This window comes from Hemibagrus wyckioides, linkage group LG01, assembly GCF_019097595.1.
Source record: "Hemibagrus wyckioides isolate EC202008001 linkage group LG01, SWU_Hwy_1.0, whole genome shotgun sequence".
In the NCBI taxonomy this organism is placed as follows: Eukaryota; Metazoa; Chordata; class Actinopteri; order Siluriformes; family Bagridae; genus Hemibagrus; species Hemibagrus wyckioides.
The window spans coordinates 33,581,821-33,606,535 of record NC_080710.1 but is presented as its reverse complement, the minus strand read 5'-3'; the positions used below and the strand labels follow the sequence as shown (position 1 = coordinate 33,606,535).

General features: G+C 37.9%; 1 protein-coding gene across 1 annotated transcript; it reads left to right on the top strand.

The window, feature by feature from the left end:
* The first annotated feature begins 16,217 nt into the window (after positions 1-16,217).
* Positions 16,218-17,857, top strand: LOC131351880 (C-reactive protein-like). The gene is made up of 2 exons (XM_058387557.1): positions 16,218-16,275; positions 17,137-17,857. Exons 1-2 carry the CDS (start codon positions 16,218-16,220, stop codon positions 17,757-17,759), a joined length of 681 nt encoding a protein of 226 aa, XP_058243540.1. The 3' UTR covers positions 17,760-17,857.
* The last annotated feature ends 6,858 nt before the right edge of the window (positions 17,858-24,715 follow it).

Sequence of the window (24,715 nt, the reverse complement as noted above, 5' to 3'; positions counted from 1 at the left end):
ACTTTAAAAGAACACACATAATTGTGAATTAAATGTAATGTTTTTTGCCTCTTAAGTGCATTTTATTTGTAATTAATTTCAAATGAATCACAATTCAAATTTATATTAAATGCAATTAGTTGAACTTTTGAGTGTTTTTTTAAACCACTTAATTGGGACTTTAGTACATATTTATATGTAATTTCATAATTGCTTCTAATGTCTTTAAAATACAGTTAAAGTGCACTGTTTAATGTACTGACAAGCAATTAACATGAACTAAAATATACTTTAATATCAGTTAACGATACACTTGGGTGTGAATTGAATGTGATGTTAGACCACCTAAATGCATATTATTTGTAACTGATTTCAAAAACATCACAGTATAAATTTATATTAAATGTAATTAGTTCAACTTAAGTTTGAGTGATTTTTTAGACCCACAACATCTCTTTATTTTAACTTCTATTGTATGTGAAATATGGTTATTTCAATTCAATGCACTGCAAACAAAAACCACAATATTTACACTGACAATAAAACAAAGTTTGGTAGTTAAAAGTATGAATCCAACAATTTTATTGCAAAAGTAACATTAAGGAACTGTGAACTTTTATATGTCAAAAAAAATAAATAAAATAAATAAATAATATAGTAAAACAAAAAACAAACAGATAAACAAAAGCTTAGAATTAAACATTGTAAAATTGCAATTAGTATATCAAACTTACACGAATAAATCCGTTAGAAATAAAAAACTCAAAAAAGTAAACTTGCAGCATGAATTGTACCTTTTAACATCAGACAGAACTACTAACATTACAAATAACAAAAAGAACTGCATGAAGTCAATTAATTCTCATCATCACCTTTTAACCACACCACTTTCCTGATTTTTTTAGCATAGCTCTCATTGTTACACTTCTGCCTAAGCAGAGCCCTGACCTGGGATGGAGTTGTCCCTTGAAAACGAGCAATCACAGCATCTGTGAACACAAAAATAATATTTTATTTTATGATAATCACTGTTATCTGATTTAATAAGCTCCACTGGTTCATCTTAAGGCCTGGTCACACTACAAGACTTTAACCGTCGGCAGATCGCTTTGCTGTTCAGACTACAGGACTTCACTGTATGTCTTTTTGTCCTTGTGGTGTTCACACTACGCGACGCTTCATAAATGATCCACAAGAGGGCGTCGCACACCATCTGACAACAACGCCGTGTCACTCAACGCCTCGACGCCGTCCCCAAACCACGTTTTGTCACGAAAACACACGCGACAGGTGGATCCGGAAATGACGCGAGACTCTCGGTAGAGGTTTGTTTTGAAAATGGACGTCGGCAGGAGTCTCGCTCTTAATAAATGTAAATTTATTAAAATAAATGTTGTGTTCACACTATTTTTGAAGCCATGTTGCTGCTGCTGCTTTTCTTCCGGTGACCTCGACTCTGTTGACTTGCTCTCTCATTGGCTGGAGGTCGTAGCTACAATTGACACCACGTGATGTGGAGTCGGCCGACCGTCCCAGATATTTAACATGTCAGATATCTGGATTTTGTTTGCGAGGTGTCAGCGAGCCTCTTTGATGCGTCGTTGAGTAGATCACACATAAAGATTGCCGAGCGCTGATCACCTGCTGATTTTCCCACGATCACAGACTGATCTGTCGGCCAACTCGTTAATTTACAAATCGGGCTTAAAATCCTGTAGTGTGGCTTAAGGCATACATTTATAAAGTAAAGAGACATGGAAGCAATATGTGCAATATTTCTTCCTTTTTTTTATTCATTGCACATAAATTGTCCAAATAAACCTGTAATGTTCTGCGTTTAGCACAACAGCAATAGATGAGTTACCGTCCACACAATTTTTATGCAGATTATTGATATAGCTTCACGAAATGCTGGATGAAACCAGGTACAAAATCAAATATAAAAAGTGCATACTAGTTCTGCACATAAAATGTGTCGGAAAGGCATTTCCCTGAAAGCTAAAAATAAATGTGAAATTAAAGACTATGAATAGTGATAATGATCTTATCAGTGCATATATACAACCATATAAAAATCTTTGGACTTTATTTTGATATATTGTTTGTGCAGATATTCATACAACAAAATATTTTGGGGTCCAAGAAAGTTAATTGAAAATCACCAAATTCTGGTGGAGGTTAACAGCGTTTTTTTGTTTGTTTGTTTGTTTTTCTTAAAAAAACACTGGCAGTGAAGGAGTTAACATTTTGTATTTAAATAAAATCAAATAATTTATGTGCAAGGACATGAAGCACAATTTTTTAGGTCACCATTTTAAGTGAAGCTGTAACCTGTTTACATCAAGAAAACAACAAACATACCAATGAGCGCATTAACTTTGATGGAGTCCAGCGGTGTTTTGTTGGTTTTCTTGCCCGTAAGACTTGATGTGGCCAGAACCTTGCGTCCAAAAATAATGACTGCCAGCTCCTGGGTAAACTCTGACATTTTTGTCCTGGACAACTGATCAAATGTCCTTTAGGAATTGTTATTCCTCCACCCAGGAAGGTCTATTTAGATAACAAAAAAATTGTGTCAGAAGTGCATGTGTGGGTCAGTGACACAAACAGAGGCTTAATTATATAATTAAGTAATATTGCCTTTTCAGGATCCTAAAATTAAGATACTTTGAGATACTTTAAGATATCTTTTTTTGGTGTAGTGTTTAAACAATGTTTTGCTTGTTCAATGACTTATAAACAATTAATGAACATTCAACTGTGGAACAGTTAAAACTTAGGACACTTAATGGACCCTTGTACTAACTCTATTCTAATACTCTACTCTAATAGTTTGCTTATATTTAGGCATACTGAATGTGTGAACTTTTAATGTTAACATTTGAAGTATATCTGTGCATGGGTATCCACACCATTTCTGCTTATGGTGATATCACTTCTGTACATTGCACTTCACTTGATGAGGCTGGAGCCACCTTCATGGCCACCACTATATCCTTCAGTGTTTTCACTACATTCTGCAACTCTAGTAATTGAAAGATGGTGAACATTACATTGGTTTTGATCTCATGTGCTTCATCAACTATAAAACAAACTACACTTCATCTTACATACCTTTCAATGCACTGACAATGTCTTCATCAAGCCTTGGTTTCTTTTTTGGGCACTGTGATGACCCATCATCCTCGCTTTCTGACTCAAGCTGTAAAATAACAAGTTTCAGCATTTGCTTTAATAGAAAAGAATTACTTTTATATTATTTAGTTATTGCAATACTTACATTTCTTAGTGGTTCCTGCATGGGAGAGGATTCTGCATCAATGGCTGTTCTGTCAGAGTCCGAGTCAGAGTCATAAAGTGGTGGCTGTGTTAGGATCAGGTCATTTTTGTTTCTTCAGGTCCTCCTTCAGAGCATCACCCATGTGTGTAGCTGCCTGTTTTGTCAGAGTCTTAGCACAAAAAGCAGTGAAAAGGTCAAGAATTCAAGAAAATGTATCACTACAAAGTAAGAATCTTATGACTCCATTCATTATAAGAATACTTCACCCATAAATGCAAAAGCTGTCCTAAATTAAAGCAAAGGAATAACTGATACTTAGTACAAAATATTTCTGTATGATTGTGATGTAACTCTGTGATATGTCTCATAAATTCGGCTGGTGGTTTGAAATTTTTTTTAAGTCCAAATGAAAAAATAAAATAAATTGAATTACAGATCTTGTTGAGTCTCTCTTGCGTGATTGCTTTGGTTCAGTGGTTGAATCCATCAGTACAAGTGTCTGAAATGGAAATAACGTAAAAGAAAAAAAAAACAACAACAAAGTGTTGAAAAGTGTGTATCTAATTACCAACTGACTACTCATTAATAGGGTGAACGTCTAAGAGTAATACCTGTAGTAATAGTTTCAGATTACTTAAGAAAATGTAGATTTGCAAATCCTTTTAATTCAGCAATGCAGGCTTGCTTTAAAGTAATGTTTTAGTTATGAAAAAAACCCTCTATGCACACATGCAAATACCTTTGCTGATTTATTTGGATTCGTTCAGAGGGTAGAGGCTTCCATACGTGAAGTTTTGAAGGGAACCTTAATTAGAAGCAGTTGACATGTAAACATAATGCACTGGAATCACACAGTTGGATCACAGTTTCTGATGACTGAATCGAAAGGGCAATTTACATTATTTAATCACTTATCATTTCAGGAAATTTCACATCTGTATGTTCCTTGTAAGTCGGGATAAAACAAAGTATGTCTGCTACAGTGAAAAAGTGTATCCTGACATTTTAAGATAAATACACATTCCTATAATACAACTTTGTTCTGCACTAATGCAAAATTAAAATTTTTTTTCAGTCCAAAATATTACTATTATGGCTGCTCTCTTAAAAGACCTGAATGCATTACTTTGCAGCAAAATAAATTTCCTAGACCTTGCAGGTGATGGGACACACATTTTAATACAGAAACACAACATAAACTTCAGAACTCACTTTGATACACTTTTTAAATTTTATGTTATCAACAGTAGAATATGTTTGTGGCCAAATTCTTGAACGTTAAAAGTTTAAACGTTAAACGTTAGCTTAAAGTTCCGACAAAACTGTTCACCTGAAGTCGTTACATAGACGTACATGATGCAAAGAACCCATGCGAGGGAGGTGAAGGGTGTGTAAATATCAAAAGAGTTTATATTAAAGCATCTGACAAACTTTTCCTTTCCTCTGAGTCTTGTTCATTATGTCCAGACAGTTTACTGGTTTGCCGCAGGTTACTGGAAATCAAGTCAAAATCGTTTCAGCAAAATAAAGTGCTTCACAGAAATCACAGAAATAAAGTACTTCACGTGAAATCGATGAATGTGCTGACGTCTTTTTCTATTACATTGATCGTTTTATCAAAATGTATAGTAGTATTTACCTAAATATGTCGACCCAGGATTCAAATGCCCACAATCGTTAGTTCGTTGTTCTGTCTCAACGTGACCAATTGCGTAACGTTCCCTCATTGGATGACTTGTATTCAAACTTTGACCAGGAAATTTGGGCCGATTTTGCATAGATAATTAAAGAAGAATTTACAAATTGTTATTAGTAAGTTATCAGCCGAATATGAATCGTTCAAAAAGGAAGTACAAATCATACCTAAGTGACGATGGCACTGAACCAAGGGCAACCAAGTATTTATGAACAAAAAAGGCAGGTAATTATTATTAATTAGAATTATTATTATATTGTTGTTGTTATTATTTTGTTGTTGTGGTTGTTGATGATGATGTTATTTTTCAGTTCTATTATTATTATTATTATTATTATTATTATTATTATTATTATTATTATTATTATTATAAGGCTAAATGCTTTTAGTTGATGTTAAAGTATAGAGTTTAACTCTGACTAATATCTCCTAATATCTCAGGTTTCAAACAGAATGGCCTATCAAATTTTCTTAGAAAAAGAAAACATATGTCGAGACTCTTTCTGCACACAGTCAAAGGTAAGATTTTTTATTTATTTATTTGATAGGCCCATTTATGCTGTTCTTCTTGTTTCATACATATTATTATGCAGTCAGTACAATGCTAATGTTAATAATTTATAAATGCAATAATATTACTTTATAAAGACATACACACACAAATAACTTATAAATTTATCTTAGAAATGTTATCTCATTTTTGTCGTAGGTAATAAATCAGTCCCTTAACAATGAGTGATCCCTTACCACATGTAGTAACCCAGTGCTACGGGTGAGTATGTTTCCAATTATAAATATCCCAGATGCAGTTTGACAGAATTATTTTAAATCTCATGTTTCACAGTTTATATCTTTTGATATGTAACACATATAAGAATTTGGAATTAGTTCTTGCATTCATTGTCTTTACAAAATGGATCCATAGTATTTTTCGTTTAGCTCAGAGTATTTACATGTGTTAACTGAAGACACAATTTACTATAATGTATTGTCTTCTTCAGACAAACACAACATTGTTAATCTGTCACACACGTTAGATGTTTACCCTAAGTGCCACAGGAGATACCTACAAGCATATATGCTCAGACACCTCCATTACTGACATGCTGTAAATTTTTGATTTGTTTGTAAATTGCTAATAATGTCCTTTTCCATATATACAATCATAAAGACAACCTTATTTGAGCATGCATGCAATGAGGGGAATATCTGTCAGTCTGGTGCTACCCAGGAACAGCCAGAGCCATTGAACAGCTGCACATCACAGGTAATGTTACAGACATGTGATGGACAGCATCAGTTTACAACGGCACAATTACATATCAATGAATTTTCCAGGTTGTGAAATATTTACAAAAATCACACTGGAGTAGTAACAGCAGCACATCACAGGTATTGTGACATGAGTGTGTTTTGGGTGTGTGTATTGTTTAAGTACATTTGTGAGGGCCAATTGTCCACAATTATATAGTCAAGTATTATGATAACCGATATTGTTATTACATTTTACTGGTCCTCACTAGTTAAAAAGGCTTCTAAATCAACCAAAACATGTTCTTATTTAAATCTAGTGTTTTGCAAGTTTCTGTGATGGGTACATTTAGGTGTAGAGGTTATATAGTGAAACAAACGTGTGTGTGTGTGTGTGTGTGTGTGTGTGTGTGTGTGTCTGTGTGTGTGTGTGAGAGAGATAGAGAGAGAGAGAGAGAGAGAGAGAGCATACCTGTGTTTCTCAAACCTGATTATGCTTAATATTCCCTAAGTATTTTTATTTTTAATGCAAAACATACAACTGACATTTGTTTTATTTGTTATTAATCATACAGACAACTTTAACTGAAACAACTTTAACTTCACTGTGATGAGACAAATTCAGTCAATCTGATGCCACCCAGAGACTACCAGAGAGAGCTGTAGAGTCTCAAAGCAGCACATCACAGGTAAACGCAGATGATTATGGAGTCACTGTCACAACAGATTCTGCAATCTGAATCAAAACCTGGAAATGTCTTATTGGCTATTCTAATCTCAGGGTATTGAATGATAAAATTATAATTTTATAATTATTGATAATTGATATGATATGATAATTACTGTAAGTACAAATCAAAGCGATAAACCAGTCGGTACCACAGCATGTTCAAAAATCAAAATAAGCATTAAAAAACAGCAAGCAAAAAAACTATAGTGATGTTTCTCTCATGAGACCATTTAACAAAAATTAATTAGTGACTAACCTGAAGCATGCTATTAATTAATTAATAAAAAATTAATTAATTAATAAAAAAATAACTGCCTAATCTCTGTACATGTCCTTTTTAGGATCCTCATAACGGTGATGACTTGCTGTATCCTGGATCATCTCTTACCAAAGGCCAGAGTTTGCTGCTGTTGATGTCATATGTGTTGCGACATAATCTAACAGGAGTTGCCTTAGAACATCTTTTAAAAATTTTTAATGAACATTTTCCAGGACTGGTACCAGAAACAGTATACCTGTTTAACAAACGTTATGGTGAGTTTGGACATTACGAACCTCATTTTTACTGTGTGTTTTGTTGTAACTACTTGGGAACAAGAGAGAAAAGCCCGATGCATTGTGTTGTCTGTCAGGCAGCATTTGATGCAGATGCTAATCTGAAAAATGGCTCTTTTTTTCTGGTATTGAGCTTGTCATCACAACTCAAAGACATTCTTGAAAATCCAAGTTTAACTTTGTCAAAGCAGACAACAGTTGAGAAAGATGTTCTAAATGACATACAGTGTGGATCTGAATATAGAAAATTGAGAGAAAATGGGCAATTAGGTGAATGTGACATAAGCTTACTGTGGAATTGTGATGGAATTCCCGTTTTCACAAGCTCAAATTACCAGGTGTGGCCCATTCAATGTCAGGTCATAGAAATACAGCCAAAGGACAGAAACATCCTCATAAGAAACACAAAACAATTCAATGGACAATATGGGTGTGATTTCTGCTATCACATAGGTGGAGGTCCTTATCCATATAGAAGACCAGAGCCTCTTCTCCGATCTGAAAGAAAACATTATGAACACGCTATGGCAGCTAATATACAACTGCCAGTCAAGAGTGTTAAAGGCCCATCGGAATTAATGAGATTAGAAAAGTTTCAGATGATCAATGGTTTGTCTTGGTGTCACTCGACAACTGGCAACTCTGTGGCTGGACTCCACCAATCACAACAGAGAGTGGTACATAGGCACGAAAACAGACATAATTGACCAAAAACTGCTGGCTATAAAACCCTCAGTGGAGATAACAAGAACGCCCAGGTCATTACAAGACAGGAAATATTGGAAAGCATCTGAATGGCGGTCATTTCTTCTTTTCTATTCTTTGCCTATACTAAATGGTGTTCTAATGAAGAAGTATTGGAACCACCTGTTTCTTTTAGTTTTTGCTTTGCATATATTTCTTCAACAGCAGGTGAAGCTCTGTGAAGTCAGTGTAGCAGAAATAGCACTGAAGACGTTTGTGATTCAGTTTGAGGTACTGTATGGTATTAAGAATGCGTCATTCAATGTACACCTGTTGACTCACCTTGCAGAAGGTGTTAGGAACTGGGGTCCTTTGTGGGCAACATCAACGTTTTCATTTGAATCATTCAGTGGTACTTTAATAAAGTACTTCAGCGGGACAGTACATGTCCCTGTTCAAATAGTGAAGACATTCCTTAGGTGGAAGAGTCTGCGAAAAAGAGTGGAAAAATGTTTAGTCAACACAGATGATAAACTAAAAGACCTCTTCTCCCTACTTCAGAATAGTAATTCCATGAGTTGTAAAGCAAAAAATCTGACTGGAATTGTCACTGTGTTTGGTCCTCTTTCTGACACTGTATGTGCATCACATGTCTTTGCCATTGAAGAACTGAATGGTGGTATAGTGCGTAACTGTTCATCCTACAGTCGTTTCCTAATCGGTGAGACACTCTATCATGCAGCAGGTTACAGCAGATTAAAGAAAAGAAATAATTCTATTGCAGAATTAAAAGATGGGACCTTGTGTAAAGTCTTGAGCTTAGTTTCTTTTGAAACTGACAGGAACAGTGCCTCAGACAGTGATAGTGGAAAAAAATGCTGTGTAGTCGTGCAGAAGCTTGTAAAGTCAAGAAGACCATGGTATAGGGACATTCAATTGAATATTTCATCCAAGTTTGTGTATGAGGTGTCTGAAACCAATGATGTGTATGCTGTGAACACTGACTCATTTAAAAGTAAATGTGTAATGGTAAAATTACAGGACAGTACATTTGTCATACCTCTCCCGAATAATGTAGAAAGGGACTGAATGGTGTGTACAGTATTGCTGAATTGGGTAAGAATACTATAGAATCTAGTTTTACACCAACTGAAACACGCTTTTTTATAAGAATGAAGAATTGAAACTGTGCTTTAAGCTAAATGCTGTAAAGAAACGTTATAACAATCCTTTGTATACTGTAAGTGTGCTTTAGATACTCAATGTAATCAGTAAATGGATAAGTGTGTATTTTCTTGTGTAAGTACTGAGATCATTAAAAACAAAATCTGCATATCCAACAGCTATGTCTTCTGCTTAATGATTTTTTATTTATTTTGAAAACAGATGTGAAATACAACACATTACCATTACGAACTGTACTCTGACTAAGCACATAAAATACATTAAGAAATGTAATTTTGGACAACAGACTGAAGTTGCATTTAAAATCAATTATTGTACATGTGCTTTTGTGCATTAGTTCATACCAAAAAAGTGTACTTCTTTAATGCACTACAAAAACATAATGATTTAAAATGTATGTTTAAATTAAATGTAATTAGACATTATTACAAAGTGCATTTTTAAAAAGTGCACTTAAATGTGTTCAAAAATATTGTCATTAAAGTGTACTCTACTGAAGTTCACTTAAGTGACCTGTAATTTTAGTTATAATATGTTATCTGCAAGTGCACTTTTTAAAAAGTATACTTTTCAGATTTTAAGCACACGAAAAGTACTCTTTCAATACAATTAAGCACACTTCTTTTCCACATGGGTGTACATTTCTTCATCTTGAATGATGATAGCCGTCAGTCCTGAGCGATGTGATTGGCACTGATGACCCAATTCTGGGGAAGTATTAATAAAGATTAGCAGGAAAGTGCTTTTTAAAAGCTGCTGCTTTCTCTTCATGCTGAATTATTTTGATAACTTTATATTAAACTGTAATACATTCCCCATTACTGTCACTAAGTAATGTTGTGTAAATATCAGTGCCTGACCTCACAAATGCCCTTCTAGAGGAATTGTCAAAAATTCTTGTAAACACACTCCTAAAGAATGTGAAGGCAGGACACTGCATTCGAAATCTAAAGTTGCTCCACAAAAACTCGAGGATTCGTCTGGCAGCAAATGGCAGAAGGCCTGGCTCGCAGTCTTTGCTCTAATTCATCCCAAAGGTGTTCTATGGCGTGGAGGTCAGGACTCTGTGCAGGCCAGTCAAGTTCCTCCACACCAATGTCTTTATGGACCTTGCTTTGTGCAATGGTGTGCAGTCATGTTGGAACAGGAAGGAGTCATCCCCAAACTGTTCCCACAAAGTTGGGAGTATGAAATTGTCCAAAATGTCTTGGTATGTTGAAGCACTAAGAGTTCCTTACACTAGAACTAAGTGGCTGAGCCCAACCCCTGAAAAACAACCCCACACCATAATCTCCCCTCCACCAAACTTTACACTTGGCACAAAGCAGTCAGGTAAGTACCGTTTTCCTGTCAACCCAGACTCGTCCAGATTGGTCACTCCAGAGAACACGACTCCACTGCTCTAGAGTCCAGTGGTGGCATGCTTTACACCACTGCATCCGACACTTTGCATTTCTTTTGGTGATGTAAGGCTCGGATACAGCTCCTCGGCCATGAAAACCCATTCCATGAAGCTCTCTACACATTGATCCTGAGGCCACATGAAGTTTGGAGGTCTGTAGCTATTGACTCTGCAGAAAGTTGGCGACTTCTGCACACTGTGCTCCTCAGCATGCGCTGACCCCGCTCTGTGATTTTACATGGCCTACCACTTCTTGGCTGTTGTTCTTCCCAATTGCTTTCACTTTGTTATAACACCACTAACAGATGACCATGGAATATTTAGTAGTGATGTCATGAATGGACTTATTGCACAGGAGGCAACCAATCACTGTACCATGCTTGAATTTACTGAGCTCCTGAGAGCGTCCCGTTCTTCCACAAATGTTTGTAGAAGCAGTCTGTATGCAGGTGATGGATTTTATACACCTATGTTTTTATATACTCGAAAGAGAGTTTTAGGCACCTGCACGCTAAATGACATATTTTGTTGATTTTTGAAACCAGTTGCATTAAATTTGATAAACTTTTTGTGCACATGCCACAAGGTCAGTAATTAGTAACAGTTCTTTGGTATTCACGGATAGTCTTTAACCTGGTGTATGTAACCTGGCTGGTGTATTTAACCCTGCAGTATTGTGTGACTGTGGCTGTAAAGGGAAGTGCAGGCTGTAACACAGGGCCTTCATTCAGGTGTTAATATTACAATAGATTAGTAATTAACCTCATGATTATCACAACATTTCAGTTAATAATCTACAGAAATATTCTGATAAACTGTTTGTACAACTGTCTGTATGTTTATCGTCTGTTTGTCTATCCTAGGAGCATAAAATGTCATATGGTATACCTCATGATTATGGTTTAAGGCCTTAATATCCATATATGGTCATGTAATTCACAAATATACCATTAGCTTTTTCTTCTATGCAGATGACCCATATTTAAACGAGGCTCACGCCATTAGACAGTGCAAAGTGCTACTTCCTGAGCCGCTACTTCCATTGCTGTTTGGATTACGATTTTGAATAGTTTTTTTAGTACCTTTGCTCAGTGGGTTGCTTTGTTTGGATTTATGTACTCTTCTCCTGTTTTGCTAATTCAGAACATAATCCAAATGCATAGTCAAAAAACAGGCCAAAATGCTAGACAAAAATCAGAAAAATAAGAGGTAGGTCACAACATTGGCAAAAAATAGCAAAAGAAACGGCTTGGTAAGTCACAAACTGAACCATACTTCACCTTGAATGATGACGTGCACACTGTTTAAATGTCTGTGAATTCTGGATGTGAACCAAGAGTGAAACGTAAGTAGGTCAATATTTAGCTCCCTTTGGTGGCTTGGAAGGGGTGTTGATGTTACAATGGCATGATGTTACAATGTGGATCCCACACTGTCATCCTCCTACTCCATGTTACAGAATACTCCACCTACTGTGGATCCAGAGGATTTCACACCATTGTCACTCACCAACGCGCTACACTGCATGCTTCCAACACCATCATTCTGCAAACATTGCAAGGCCTCTCAGCCCATAGCCCAGAGGTAGTGTCATATATATTTCAGTCATCAATCTGGAACCTATCTAGAGGATTCCACTAAATGTGCCTTCATGTTGTCACTAATCCCCAGCAGGGTTCTAGGTTGGCCATCAGCAGTTTGGGACTAGGTTCAAGTGTGCACTTCTTTTGCAATTTTCTCACGGTTCAATCACAAAATCTTTGAGTACCTAGTAAGAGGGTGTGAAGAACTGTGGGCCGATTATGATGAAAAATTCAGGATACTTGCAGAACAAAGTGGCTGGAATGACAACACTCTACGAGTCATTTTCAGGGATGAACTGAACCCCAGACTGCAGCCTGAGATGGCGTGTAAGAGAGAGGTCCAGCCATTGTGCCAATACATTACCCTGGCCATTTGTCTGGATAACCCTATTAATCTACTGTCCATGTAGTGGCTCCATGACTGGTACAATGTCAAGCCCACCAGAATGTATGCAGCCAGGTAAGGCACTTGTGCCCGGGGACGGATAAAAGTGCATCACCCCCCCAGTTAACTTCCTTTCTACCCCCACAGCCAGCAACCACCACATTCACCGCTTTGCCAGTTAAAGTCACCACATCTCCCCCTTGGTTGGTTCAGGGTCCACTGTGAACCTCATCCACTGCCAGGATGAGGAGCATGACAATCAAGGGCAGGGAGTGATGGTAGCATCTTCTCTTTCAATAAGAAGCAGTTCATGTTTGAATGCATGATACCATCAATGAAATGCAGCTCCCTGACACCAGCAGCACTCATGCAGCCCCACATAAGGACACTGCCACCACCATGTCTATATATATATATATATATATAGCTGCTGTAACACAAGAATTTCCCTCATGGGATCAATAAAGTCCAACTATCTATCTATCTATCTATCTATCTATCTATCTATCTATCTATCTATCTATCTATATGTCTGTCTGTCTGTCTGTCTGTCTATCTGTCTGTCTATCTATCTAGTCCTGTTGAGTGATTTCTTTCCTTTGACAATTATTCTGTTTGTTTCTCTGTTGAAGTTTGTAAAGATGTTATAAAGCTGTCACAAAATCCTCTGATGTTGTAAGAGTGAGGAGGTCTGGGGTGCAGTCGATGTCCCAGGTGTTTAGTGGGGTTGGGTCAAAATGAGGACTCTGTGCATGATGCTCCAACCTTAACACAGCATGTCTTCATGGAGCTGCTTTGTGCACAGGGACATTGTCATGCTGGAGCAGGGTTTGGACTTTTCCAGTGAGGGGAAACTGTAATGCTACAGAACACAGAAAAGTTCTGTACAACTGTGTGCTTCAGACTTTGTGGGTGTGATGGTCAGGGATGTATAAACTTTTGTCTGTATAGTGTATGCTGAAACAACTAGGAATGAGGTATGACAAATGCTCCGCAACAGACCGAAAATCCATTCAGCAGGTCATTAACATGATTCATTGGTACCTTGCTGCCCACCTTTACAAGAAATTTACAAGAAACGCTGTCTGCAGAGGACAAAAATCATTATCAAAGACACCTCTCACCCTAAACCTGGACTATTTACCCTCCCAGGAAGGCGCTACCGGTGTCTGAGAGCCCATACAAACATACTGAGGAATAGCTTCTTCCCTACAGCTGTTTCTACACTGAACAGCTGAACACACTGCACTGTTTACTCACGTATTATTTATCATACTCTATCCACTATGCATCTTTGCACAGCACATAATATTACAAGTGTTATGTTAAAGACACTGTATTGCCAAAGGTTTTGGGACACCCCTCCAAATCACTGAATTCAGGTGTTGTTTTTCAGGGGTTGGGCTCGACCCCTTAGTTCCTTCCCAGATTTCTCTACTTCAGTGATGCCATTAATCTATGGCTGGTATGTCAGATTGCTCCCCTGGCTATGGAAGCAAAGGGGGGTTGGTACACAAGGACACACTGAAATGGGGTGAGGCCAGTGGCTGCCCAAGTTGGGGAATTCTGGGAGTACTCCTCCCAAGGTAAGTACTCACTCCATAGATGCTTCAGTATGTTCATAAGTAGTGTCCCAGTTCTTGGTTGAGGTGTTCCACCTGTCCGTCTGACTGGGGTGATAGCTGGAAGTGAAACTACTGTTAATCCCCAGGTGTTTGCAGAAAGCTTTCCAGGCTTGGGACAAAAACTGAAGCCCATGGTCAGATATTATATCAACTGGGATACCATAATTCCTGATTACATGGTCGAACAATGATCTGGCACTTTCTATCACGATGACGAGGCCTTTTAGTGGTATAAACAGCAGTGTGTGACCATGAGTGTTTTGGTACAGGGAAGGGGTCCAGGAGACCTGCAGGCAGCTGGCATGGTGTCCGGGTCTGGGTGCATATGGAACATGATTTGACAAATTCTTTTATACCCTTAGTGAGGGATGGCCACCAAAAGGCATTTTGAATAGGATGGGTGGTTTCCTTGCCAGGGTTGTCCTGAATTAGGGGAGGTGTGAACTCATTGAAAAGTTCTTTGACAGAAGTTCGTGGGCATGCATTGTCAATTCTGTGGACATTCTGGGGGTGCTATTTCTGTGGGTTGAGCCTGGGCAACAAGTGACCATGAAATGGAAACAGATGAAGAACAGTGTCCTACGTGCTTTTTGAGGGTCCAGGCACTTGGCAGTTTTTGATGAACTCCAGATTTCTGTGGTTTGTAATGACCTGGAATGTGCAACAAGCCCCCTCTGACCAATGTTGCCATTCATTCCTCTATGATCGATAGTAACTCTCAGTTGCCCACATCATATTTTGCCTCCACTAGAGTTAGCCTTCAAGAAAAGAATGCAAAGGGATACAGCTTGATGGATTTCCCACGGTGCTGAGACAGAACAGTTCCTATGCCACAACACAAGGCATTGGTCTCTACCATGAATGTTCGGTGTATTCCATGTCCTAAATGTGTAATAAATATGATTCCTGCTCATACATTCCATGGGATGTTAAAAGAGAAACTCTGATAATTACATGTATAAACCCACAGTGATCTCCAGAGTCCCAGCTTATTCCCAAACACTTGGTGACCATCATGGTGTTTTCTTTAGCAAATGTGAGACAATCCTTTTCTTTTATCCAGTTCTTTTTCATTAGAAGTGGTTTTCACTTGCCCCACTTACAGAGATACCATTTTTACCCAGTCTCTTTGCAATGATGGACAGATGATCACTGACCTTATCTCAGAAACATGAGGTCTGCGCTACCTTAGATATTCAGGTGTGTACACACACCTCACTGTTCATCTGTTCACTAATAGATTATATTTACACACAAAAGTCTGACATTCACCTCTGATAAAAACATCACTGTATTGTGTTACACTCTGTTCCTTGGAGTTCCTTGTAGGTCTTATAGATCCTTGTTCCATGGATTTTTTTTTTTGTTTGTTTTTCTCATTCATTACTTTTCTTTACCTTTTTTTAACATTACTTTAATCAGTAAATAGGTAAAAACAAATACTTGTCGTCTGACACACCTGCAAAATAAGATATATAAACGCTCGCTAATATTGAGGTGCACTGCATTTTCATCCAGACGGTAATCTGCTTCTTCTAAAGGAAAAGGTAAGTTTCTGTAACTTTCACTTTAAATTACTGTGTTAAGTATAGAGAATAATATACAGGTTAAATAGCTGCAATGATATTTTTATATGTTGTAAAAAAAATTATCTGCTTAAAATATCAGTCATAAAAAGGGAAACATCTACATTATTATTATTATTATTATTATTATTATTATTATTATTATTATTATTGTGTATTGTATCAAAATATAGCAAATTCTAATGTTGTATAATTTTTCTGTAAGTTGCACAAATTAGTATTTGTTATAATTAGATATTTTATTTGTTAATATATGAAATAAAAGTTCACAGCAAGATGAATTGGGGAATCATCGCCCTGTTGTTGCTCCTGTCTCTGGCATCAGCCAATTGTGGTAAGCTGCTTTTTATTTATTTATTTGATTTGATTTTATCTTTTCTTTCTTTCTTTCTTTCTTTCTTTCTTTCTTTCTTTCTTTCTTTCTTTCTTTCTTTCTTTCTTTCTTTCTTTCTTTCTTTCTTTTTTAATCTATTCCATTTTAGGTGTTAATGTTTTGTGATGAAATTATAAAATATTTTACTTGTGGCTGTATTTAATAAAGTGTTTAAAATTGTAAAAGCAACATGACATTTCTTAAAGCAAGACACGATTTAAAAATGAAAATGTGATGAAATAAATCTATGGGAGTCTTGAGCATTACCAGTATTACCAGTAAGTCTGTGATGGTATTACTTTGATGTGTTCTCCTGTAAAGAAAACTTGAAGGATGATCAATCTACTACACAGACAAACTTCATTCATCATTTTATCCAGAAAATGTTCAGTCCTCCAGATCAGCCATGTCTCTAAGAAATATGTGTTTCCTCTGATGATGTTTGTAGACTTTAAAGGACAATATTATTCATTCATTTATATTTGGCATGTTTGTGCATTTAATATTATCCTGGAATAGGATTACACAGTAGGATAATTGTGATTACATCAAACTTTTCAGACAGTGACGCTAACCTCAACACAGTGCTTCTCATGCAAGAAAACTGTGCTCCAGATCAAGACCAGACTCGTGCTTAACTGAATTTATAACAAATTATTTTCCCACTCACCAGCCAGCACTCTCATGCAACAGCTACAAAGTGAGAGAGTAAAGTGTGTGTTTTAGACAAACTCTGTCATGTGTAACTGTCATGTAACTTGTTTTTTGTAAAGTCTCTAGTTATCTCAGAGAACAGTGGCTCAGACTAAACTGTACTGTGTTTTTGGTCACTAGGTAAGGTGATGTTGTTCCCTCAGGAGTCAGACACTGCCTATGTGCAGCTCACTCCGAAGAAACCTCTGAATTTTCAGGCCTTCACTCTCTGCATGCGCATGTCCTCTGAACTCAACAGTAACCGTGAGACCATCCTGTTCGCTTACCGCACTAGCCAAGCTGACGAGCTCAACGTGTGGCGAGAGCTAGGAGGATACTCCCTTTACCTGAGAAGCAGTGATGACGGGGTTACGTTTAATCTACCGCCGCTGACCGCTGTCCCCACTCACCTGTGTGTCACCTGGGAGTCGAGCACCGGAGCCACCGCCTTTTGGGTGAACGGTCGGCGCAGCATGCTGAAAATCTACAGACGTGGGTTTAGTTTAACTCCAAATGGAGCTATAATTCTCGGACAGGATGCTGACTCGTATCTGGGTGGCTTTGAAAAAAAACAGAGCTTTGTGGGTGAGATTACAGACGTACACATGTGGGATATGGTGTTAGGTGCAGGTCAGATCAAGCAGATGTACGAGGATCAGTGTCGTTCTCCAAATGGGAATGTGCTGGACTGGAATTCTCTCCAGTACAAAATCAGTGGGAATGTGGTTGAGGTGTCTGGGCCAGCAGCCTAGCTTAAAAAGTCTGATATCTGATTCAGCATTTCTCTCCTTTCATTTCCATTTCCAATCAAGTTTGTGATTCTTATTACTGACTAATCAGTGTCTGGGATTAAGGAAGAAAATGTACTCTTACAGTAATATCCATTATCTTTGTTCCTTTTCTTTCCATGTCTTTAAATCTGTGCATCATAAAAATTGTTTTGTTTGAGGAATTCTTCGAATAAATCTGACAAAATATTTTGGGTTTGTGATTATTTGAGAAATTGTACATTTCTTCATCTTGAGCAATGATAGCTGTCTGCCTGTCTGTCTGTCAAGCCTCAGTGTCAGGAACCACTGGGTTCCTGTGGCGACAGTGGCAAGGAAAAACTCCCTGAGATGATATGAGGAAGAAACCTTGAGAGGAACCAGGCTCAGAAGGGAGCCCATCCTCATTTGGGTGACACTAAACAGTAAATAATGTAACTTTAACTGATTAATGTCCTTTCTACAACAGCAGCCAATGACCCATGAGGAACTATTAGGTCAATGTAGTTTCTGAGGTCATTATAGACACTAGTTTGCTGTCACAAGCTGACAGATGAAATGGCAGATCTGTGACTGTATGAAAATCCCCAAGTGTCTCTGTCCATGGCTGTCTCCTGGTCCACACAGATCCATCCACAGCATCAGTGGGCACCCTCAAGTGACAAGACTCCAACCAGGGGTAAGGCAGTGGTCACACTGGAAACTGGCAAACACTGGGAGCTCAGGAGTGGGGTGTATAGCTAGACAGAGAAAGACAGAGAGAGAAAGATATTAAGTATGATTCTGATCATGTGATGTTTAAGGACAATGTAGATTATGTATAAAGTGCAGGCAGGGACTCCGGCAAGACTAGCTATGACAGTATAACTGAAAGGGAGAGCCAGAAGGTCACAGACATGAAGGCTTCCTGGGACTTAAAGCATCCAACCACTTCACAGTCAGCAAACCTGATGGTGGTAAGATGACAGCATCCAAACATCCCAGTACACCAAACACTCTATGACCATGAACCTTCCAGATCTGCTCCTTTACCTAAGAACTATTAAAAGCTTGACTAAACAAATGTGTCTTCAGCCTAGACTTAAACACTGAGACTGTGTCTGAATCCCCAACACTAATTGGAAGGCTGTTCCATAACTGTGGGGCTTTGAAAGAAAAAGCTCTGCCCCCTGCTGTAGCCTTGAGGTACTACCAAGTAACCAGCACCCTTTGATCAGAGTAGGCGTGGCGGATCATAAAAGACTAAAAGATCGCTCAGGTACTGTGGCGCGAGACCATTTAGTGCTTTATACACTACCGGTCAAAAGTTTTAGAACACCCCAATTTTTCCAGTTTTTTATTGAAAATTATTCAGTTTAATGTCTCATTGCACTCTGAAATGAAAGCATAATACAAATAAGCAACACAGACAAAGTACAGTGACGCAGACAAACATAGAGATATAACACAGAGATAAAAAAAATTTAACTATAATTTAAAAATTAAAATTAAACTAAAAAATTAAACTACACTTAAGGTGCAGTCTTTAAGAGCTAGACATACAACAGAAGTGCACAGGAAGACAAGACAAGATAGGACAAGACGAGACAGTGCAGAAAAACAACATATAGGCCGACTTTATGCAATGAACAAGACAATGTGCAAAGAACAGTGTATACAGTGACTGCAGTTATTAAAGCGACACATGTAAACAGGATTAATATAAATATATATAAATGTAAAGTGGCATGTGCGTGCAAACAGGACAATTTAGTGTGTGTGTGTGTGTGTGTGTGTGTGTGTGTCTGACTATGTCCAGCACAGTTCAGTTCTTTTATTGTGAGTGTGTGTTATGTATGTGTGTGTGTCCGTGTCCAGCACAGTTCAGTTCTCCTCTGAGATCAGATCTCGGTTGTATGTGTGTGTGTACGTGTGTGTGCATAAGACATGAGCTTTATTCAATAAGGAGGTCAGAAATCTGTGAAGGATTTCCAAATTCTTTGCCTCATTGCATTCATTTAGAAAAATGATATCAACCTTCACACATTTACAGTACAGCTGAAAGTGTTTTACAGTGGGGGAAAATAAAATAAAATAAAAGGGCAAACAAACACAAAATCGTAAAGTATGCAAATAAAAATACAATAAATAGACTGGAAGAGTAAAATTATCAAAATAAAACAGTTTTTTTTAAATACTTTTATTAAGAATTTTAAATAAATCAGTGTGTAAAAAATAGACTAAAATTATAAGAATTAAAATAATATAAAAATAAAAATAACATGCCAGCTAAAGTACAGCAAAAAATCTGATTTGGGTTAATTATTCAGTGATTAATTAATGAAGTCAGTGATAGATCACTGGAGCCTGATGAATCTTTAAGGGGAACATGTTCCAGATCTCTGGTGTATACAGAGGAAAACATTTTTTTAACACATGAAATATGTAGAAGGCAATAGGGGCGTAATTTCCACTGGGGACAGGGATCCCGTTTGTGCCCCCCCCCATTTTTAATTTGTTTATTATGATTTTTTAACCACACGCCATCATCACCACGGAGGAGCAGGACTGAGCAGGACACAGAGAGTCTGTCTGTGTCCATGTGCGTGTCCGTGTCCAGGAACGCCGCGTGCACACTAACACTAGCTCACTGACAGGTATAATGAACAGGTGTAATGAACAGGTGTGATGAACAGGTATAATGAACAGGTGTGATGAACAGGTGTGATGAACAGGTGTGATGAACAGGTATGATGAACAGGTGTGATGAACAGGTATGATGAACAGGTGTGATGAACAGGTGTAATGAACAGGTGTAATGAACAGGTATGATGAACAGGTGTGATGAACAGGTATGATGAACAGGTGTGATGAACAGGTATGATGAACAGGTGTGATGAACAGGTGTGATGAACAGGTGTAATGAACAGGTGTGATGAACAGGTGTGATGAACAGGTGTGATGAACAGGTGTGATGAACAGGTGTGATGAACAGGTGTAATGAACAGGTGTGATGAACAGGTGTGATGAACAGGTATGATGAACAGGTGTGATGAACAGGTGTGATGAACAGGTATAATGAACAGGTGTAATGAACAGGTATAATGAACAGGTGTGATGAACAGGTATGATGAACAGGTGTGATGAACAGGTGTGATGAACAGGTGTAATGAACAGGTGTGATGAACAGGTGTAATGAACAGGTGTGATGAACAGGTATGATGAACAGGTGTGATGAACAGGTGTGATGAACAGGTATAATGAACAGGTGTAATGAACAGGTGTAATGAACAGGTGTAATGAACAGGTATAATGAACAGGTGTAATGAACAGGTGTAATGAACAGGTATAATGAACAGGTATAATGAACAGGTGTGATGAACAAGTGTGATGAACAGGTGTAATGAACAGGTATAATGAACAGGTATAATGAACAGGTGTAATGAACAGGTGTAATGAACAGGTGTGATGAACAGGTATAATGAACAGGTGTAATGAACAGGTATAATGAACAGGTGTGATGAACAGGTATAATGAACAGGTATAATGAACAGGTGTAATGAACAGGTGTGATGAACAGGTATAATGAACAGGTGTGATGAACAGGTATAATGAACAGGTATAATGAACAGGTGTAATGAACAGGTGTGATGAACAGGTGTAATGAACAGGTATAATGAACAGGTGTGATGAACAGGTGTGATGAACAGGTGTGATGAACAGGTGTAATGAACAGGTGTAATGAACAGGTGTGATGAACAGGTGTAATGAACAGGTATAATGAACAGGTGTGATGAACAGGTATAATGAACAGGTGTGATGAACAGGTGTGATGAACAGGTATAATGAACAGGTATAATGAACAGGTGTAATGAACAGGTGTAATGAACAGGTATAATGAACAGGTGTGATGAACAGGTGTGATGAACAGGTGTGATGAACAGGTGTGATGAACAGGTGTAATGAACAGGTATGATGAACAGGTGTGATGAACAGGTATGATGAACAGGTGTGATGAACAGGTATGATGAACAGGTGTGATGAACAGGTGTGATGAACAGGTGTAATGAACAGGTGTGATGAACAGGTGTGATGAACAGGTGTGATGAACAGGTGTAATGAACAGGTGTGATGAACAGGTGTGATGAACAGGTGTAATGAACAGGTGTGATGAACAGGTGTGATGAACAGGTATGATGAACAGGTGTGATGAACAGGTGTGATGAACAGGTATAATGAACAGGTGTAATGAACAGGTATAATGAACAGGTGTGATGAACAGGTATGATGAACAGGTGTGATGAACAGGTGTGATGAACAGGTGTAATGAACAGGTGTGATGAACAGGTGTAATGAACAGGTGTGATGAACAGGTATGATGAACAGGTGTGATGAACAGGTGTGATGAACAGGTATAATGAACAGGTGTAATGAACAGGTGTAATGAACAGGTGTAATGAACAGGTATAATGAACAGGTGTAATGAACAGGTGTAATGAACAGGTATAATGAACAGGTATAATGAACAGGTGTGATGAACAGGTATGATGAACAGGTGTGATGAACAGGTGTAATGAACAGGTGTGATGAACAGGTATGATGAACAGGTGTGATGAACAGGTGTAATGAACAGGTGTGATGAACAGGTATGATGAACAGGTGTGATGAACAGGTGTAATGAACAGGTGTGATGAACAGGTATGATGAACAGGTGTGATGAACAGGTGTAATGAACAGGTATAATGAACAGGTGTAATGAACAGGTGTAATGAACAGGTATAATGAACAGGTGTAATGAACAGGTGTGATGAACAGGTATAATGAACAGGTATAATGAACAGGTGTAATGAACAGGTGTGATGAACAGGTATAATGAACAGGTGTGATGAACAGGTATAATGAACAGGTATAATGAACAGGTGTAATGAACAGGTGTGATGAACAGGTGTAATGAACAGGTATAATGAACAGGTGTGATGAACAGGTGTGATGAACAGGTGTGATGAACAGGTGTAATGAACAGGTGTAATGAACAGGTGTGATGAACAGGTGTAATGAACAGGTATAATGAACAGGTGTGATGAACAGGTATAATGAACAGGTATAATGAACAGGTGTAATGAACAGGTGTAATGAACAGGTGTAATGAACAGGTGTGATGAACAGGTATAATGAACAGGTATAATGAACAGGTGTAATGAACAGGTGTAATGAACAGGTGTGATGAACAGGTGTAATGAACAGGTGTAATGAACAGGTGTAATGAACAGGTGTGATGAACAGGTATAATGAACAGGTATAATGAACAGGTGTAATGAACAGGTGTAATGAACAGGTGTGATGAACAGGTGTAATGAACAGGTGTAATGAACAGGTGTGATGAATAGGTATAATGAACAGGTATAATGAACAGGTGTAATGAACAGGTGTAATGAACAGGTGTGATGAACAGGTGTAATGAACAGGTGTAATGAACAGGTGTGATGAACAGGTGTAATGAACAGGTGTGATGAACAGGTGTAATGAACAGGTGTAATGAACAGGTGTGATGAACAGGTATGATGAACAGGTGTGATGAACAGGTGTAATGAACAGGTGTAATGAACAGGTGTAATGAACAGGTGTGATGAACAGGTATAATGAACAGGTGTAATGAACAGGTGTAATGAACAGGTATAATGAACAGGTGTGATGAACAGGTGTAATGAACAGGTGTAATGAACAGGTGTAATGAACAGGTGTGATGAACAGGTGTAATGAACAGGTGTGATGAACAGGTGTAATGAACAGGTGTAATGAACAGGTGTGATGAACAGGTGTAATGAACAGGTGTAATGAACAGGTGTGATGAACAGGTGTGATGAACAGGTGTGATGAACAGGTATAATGAACAGGTGTAATGAACAGGTGTGATGAACAGGTATAATGAACAGGTGTGATGAACAGGTATAATGAACAGGTGTAATGAACAGGTGTAATGAACAGGTGTAATGAACAGGTATAATGAACAGGTGTAATGAACAGGTGTAATGAACAGGTATAATGAACAGGTATAATGAACAGGTGTGATGAACAAGTGTGATGAACAGGTGTAATGAACAGGTATAATGAACAGGTATAATGAACAGGTGTAATGAACACGTGTAATGAACAGGTGTGATGAACAGGTATAATGAACAGGTGTGATGAACAGGTATAATGAACAGGTGTGATGAACAGGTATAATGAACAGGTATAATGAACAGGTGTAATGAACAGGTGTGATGAACAGGTGTAATGAACAGGTATAATGAACAGGTGTGATGAACAGGTGTGATGAACAGGTGTGATGAACAGGTGTAATGAACAGGTATAATGAACAGGTGTGATGAACAGGTATAATGAACAGGTATAATGAACAGGTGTAATGAACAGGTGTGATGAACAGGTGTAATGAACAGGTATAATGAACAGGTGTGATGAACAGGTGTGATGAACAGGTGTGATGAACAGGTGTAATGAACAGGTATAATGAACAGGTGTGATGAACAGGTGTGATGAACAGGTGTGATGAACAGGTGTAATGAACAGGTATAATGAACAGGTGTAATGAACAGGTATAATGAACAGGTGTGATGAACAGGTGTAATGAACAGGTATGATGAACAGGTATAATGAACAGGTATAATGAACAGGTGTGATGAACAGGTGTGATGAACAGGTATAATGAACAGGTATAATGAACAGGTGTAATGAACAGGTGTAATGAACAGGTGTAATGAACAGGTGTAATGAACAGGTGTAATGAACAGGTGTAATGAACAGGTGTAATTAACAGGTGTGATGAATAGGTATAATGAACAGGTATAATGAACAGGTGTAATGAACAGGTGTAATGAACAGGTGTGATGAACAGGTATAATGAACAGGTGTAATGAACAGGTGTAATGAACAGGTGTAATGAACAGGTGTGATGAACAGGT

Bases quoted from the DNA above. Each gene is read 5' to 3' on its own strand.
- LOC131351880 (XM_058387557.1), top strand. From the start codon at position 16,218: ATGAATTGGGGAATCATCGCCCTGTTGTTGCTCCTGTCTCTGGCATCA. The intron at 16,276-17,136 runs GTAAGCTGCTTT...CTGTACTGTGTT, and splicing joins TCTGGCATCAGCCAATTGTG to TTTGGTCACTAGGTAAGGTG.